This window comes from Diabrotica undecimpunctata, chromosome 8, assembly GCF_040954645.1.
Source record: "Diabrotica undecimpunctata isolate CICGRU chromosome 8, icDiaUnde3, whole genome shotgun sequence".
Classification (NCBI taxonomy): Eukaryota; Metazoa; Arthropoda; class Insecta; order Coleoptera; family Chrysomelidae; genus Diabrotica; species Diabrotica undecimpunctata.
In genome coordinates this window covers 66,172,560-66,175,835 of record NC_092810.1, presented here as the reverse complement: position 1 = coordinate 66,175,835, position 3,276 = coordinate 66,172,560, and the positions used below count along the sequence as shown (strand labels likewise).

General features: G+C 35.3%; 1 protein-coding gene across 1 annotated transcript; it reads right to left on the bottom strand.

Annotated features, from left to right (window-relative positions):
• Positions 1–1,800: 1,800 nt before the first annotated feature.
• Positions 1,801–2,292, bottom strand: LOC140448870 (uncharacterized). The gene has a single exon (XM_072541994.1). The coding sequence runs from the start codon at positions 2,290–2,292 to the stop codon at positions 1,801–1,803; it is 492 nt and encodes a 163-aa protein (XP_072398095.1).
• Between the last annotated feature and the right edge of the window lie 984 nt (positions 2,293–3,276).

Below are 3,276 nucleotides of genomic sequence, written 5' to 3'. Positions count from 1 at the left end.
TTGTGATGTCGTACGTCTTCTTGAAGTAAGCATTTTAATGAGCAAACAATTAAAAAATGTCCAGGCGTAAGTACCTCTAGGTCTTCAGGATTTTCGGTTAGAGGTGTGAGAGGACGACAATTGAGGCAAAACTCGATCTGTGTTATCACTTTGTTAAACTCATCACCGTAAATGAAATTTAACACTTCGACCCCCTGCCTCCCAATTTCCACTAAAGTGTGGGGACCGTGGATGGTTAAATGACTAAATTATATTAACATTTAAGAAAAACTCTGTTAATTTCGTCTGATTCCCAGGATTAGTAAGAAATGAATGAAGATCATTAAAATGATTCCTTGCCCCAACAAAATTGGTCCCATTATCTGAGAAAAGATTCTGACACAAACCCCTTCGCGCTGTAAACCTTTTAAAATAATTAATGAATGCTCCCGTAGTTAAATCGAAAGCTAACTCTAAATGAACGGCCTTAACCAATAAGCAAACACATATACATATGTAAGCCTTTACAAATGATTCTCCCCTAAGTCTACTAACCTTGATATTAAATGGCTCACAATAGTCTACCCAAGTAATGGTAAAGGGTTTAGAAGGTGTTATGCGTTTCACTGATAAATTTCCCATTATAGGGTTTTGTGTCACCGGCTTTACCTTGAAACAAGTTACACACCTTCTTGTAACCTTCGATACTATCCGAAAACCTTGAATTCGCCAATATCTTAATCTTATTATTCCTAACAATCATTGCGGACCTACATGCATATTTTTGAAGTGTTCTACCCGAACAATTATGTCAGTTAAATGATTATTATTGGGTAAAATTATCGAAGGCTTTTAATCATATGAAATATTCGCCCTTTCCAGACGACCGCCTAGTCTAATTAATCCCTGTTCATCAATAAATGGCCTTAATATAATTAATTTACTATTTCCCTTAATAATGCGTAATGATTTCAATGTTTTTAATTCAGTCTCAAATGCTTCTGCTTGAACAAATTTAATTAAATGTATTGTTTCCTTATGAATTTCAACTGCTTGCAATTGTCCCACTTAATTTTGTATTTGAAGACTGACAGTTCTTAATAAATCTATGACAATAAGACCAAACCCTTTAAATCCCAGTAAAGTTAAAAAATTTATTACACCTTATAACAGAAATCGTTGAAGTACCTACATGATAATACCGATTTCTTCTTCCTTTCGGGTATTTCTTGAATATTATTGACTAATTATTCTGGCTATAGATTCGATCCGAAGGACCTGAATGGCTTATTCAGGTCCTTCCCACCATAATTTACATTTCAATAATTGGTCTGGATCAATTCCCCGGGATATTACGTCAGCTGGATTGTCCTTAGAAGAAATGTGCCTCCATGATGTCACTGAAGATAATTTTTAAATCTCTCCCACTTTATGCGAAACGAATGTTTGCCATTGACTGGGCTCCCTACGTATCCAAGATAATGAAATAGTCGAATCACAGAAAAATAGAACCTTATTTATTGACATTCCCATTTGAACTTGTTTGACCAACCTTACACCCAGTAAGCATCCACAAAATTCTAATCTAGGTAAAGACACCACCTTCAGTGGAGCTACCTTGCTTATTGCGCAAAGCAAATTTACTTATTTATTTCCATTTGTAATTGTTGATTTTATGAATAAAACAGCCCCATAAGCCACTTCGGATGCATCTGTAAAGCAATGAAGCTCTATTCCGACGTTGTTTGTACAAATTGCTTGCCGACTAATACTGATCTTGCTAAGCTCATCTATTTAACTTCTGAAACGTACCCAAACTGTTTATATATCCAGCGGAAGAGACTCGTTCCATGTCAGATTTAATTTCCAAAGCTGCTGCATGATTAACTTTGCTCGAATAACAACTGGCCCAAGCAATCCCATTGGATCGAATATCCGCGCAATTGTTGACAAAATAATCTTTTTTGTTACTCTTGTATGTGATTTATCAGTATTGATGCTATACTGTAAGGTATTCTCGTTTGAGTTCCATAAAACTCCTAATGTGTTTGTGACGTCCTTATCTGAAAAATAGTGTTCAGTATCTACACTTAAATCCCTCTCGTCGTTTAAAATTTCCTTTCGATTCGATACCCATTTTCTCAAATAGAATCCGCCCCCCTTGACGATATCTGTAATTTTAGCCTTTAAATTTTGAACGTTTTCAATTGTATCAGCAGCTGTCAATAAATCATCGACATAAAAATATTTTAATATTGTTTTGTTTGCTTCTCGATAGATGTCCAAATTGTCAAGAGCAGTTTGAGAAGACATTTGTAGATTTCGATGTTCTTGTTTTACTTGCACTTGCCTATACGTCTAGTCCATATCTGCACCCATTACGACGGAATGCTTTCGAAACCTTAGAAGAATATCAAACAAATTGTCTTGTATTTCCTTCCTAAAATTATTATTTGATTCTGAATGCGTTGGATACCCTTGATAACGCGATTGATTTGAAACATTAGTGTGAGTTAACTGATTGTCTAATTGTGCCCTTGAACCATATTGTATATGATGAGAATAGTTTTTGCTATTTGCTCTTGATTTTAAATGATTCTCAACTCTTGGTGGTTGAGCTTGTGCCCTCGTGTAATTTCCTGTAGTTGGTGTCCTTGCATTTGTGCGAATTGTTGAATCATGGAGGAGAGAATGGTGTTTCCTCCCACATGATTTGTAACCTCCTAATTTACAGTCTCGTACCCCGTGTCCCAGCTGTAGACAATTCCAACATGATTTTGTTCCTTTGAATTCTGTTCGTTTTTGCTCCTAATTGCAAATTGATAAATTTTCTACAAGTATATGCCTTATGTCTTCCTTCGCAAAATTGACATTTATTCTCCACGGCTACAAATGATCTACTATTGCCTACCTTGTAATTCTTTTGTATTGTATTCTTTCCTTGTAATTGGGTCCAGCTTTTGCTCCAAAATATATATCAGCAAAATATCCCATTTTCCACATCTTCCTCCAATGATATCAATGGCCGAAGATCCTTTCTTATTGTATCCAAAAAGTTCCTTAATTGAACTCCATCTTCTTTACCTAAATTTGGAAAATTGTACAGTGAATCGATATAACTCATTGCAATTAACCTTTTGTTTTCATACCTAGATTTTAATAGGCTCCATGCTTCTTCGTAGTCTCTGTCTGAAACTTCCAGGGAACGTATAACACCTGCGGCTTCGCCTTTTAATGAATTTTTTTAATAATGGAAACGCTGAACATTTGTTAAGTTTTCGATATTATGTATCAAAA

Bases quoted from the DNA above. Each gene is read 5' to 3' on its own strand.
- LOC140448870 (XM_072541994.1), bottom strand. From the start codon at position 2,292: ATGTCTTCTCAAACTGCTCTTGACAATTTGGACATCTATCGAGAAGCA.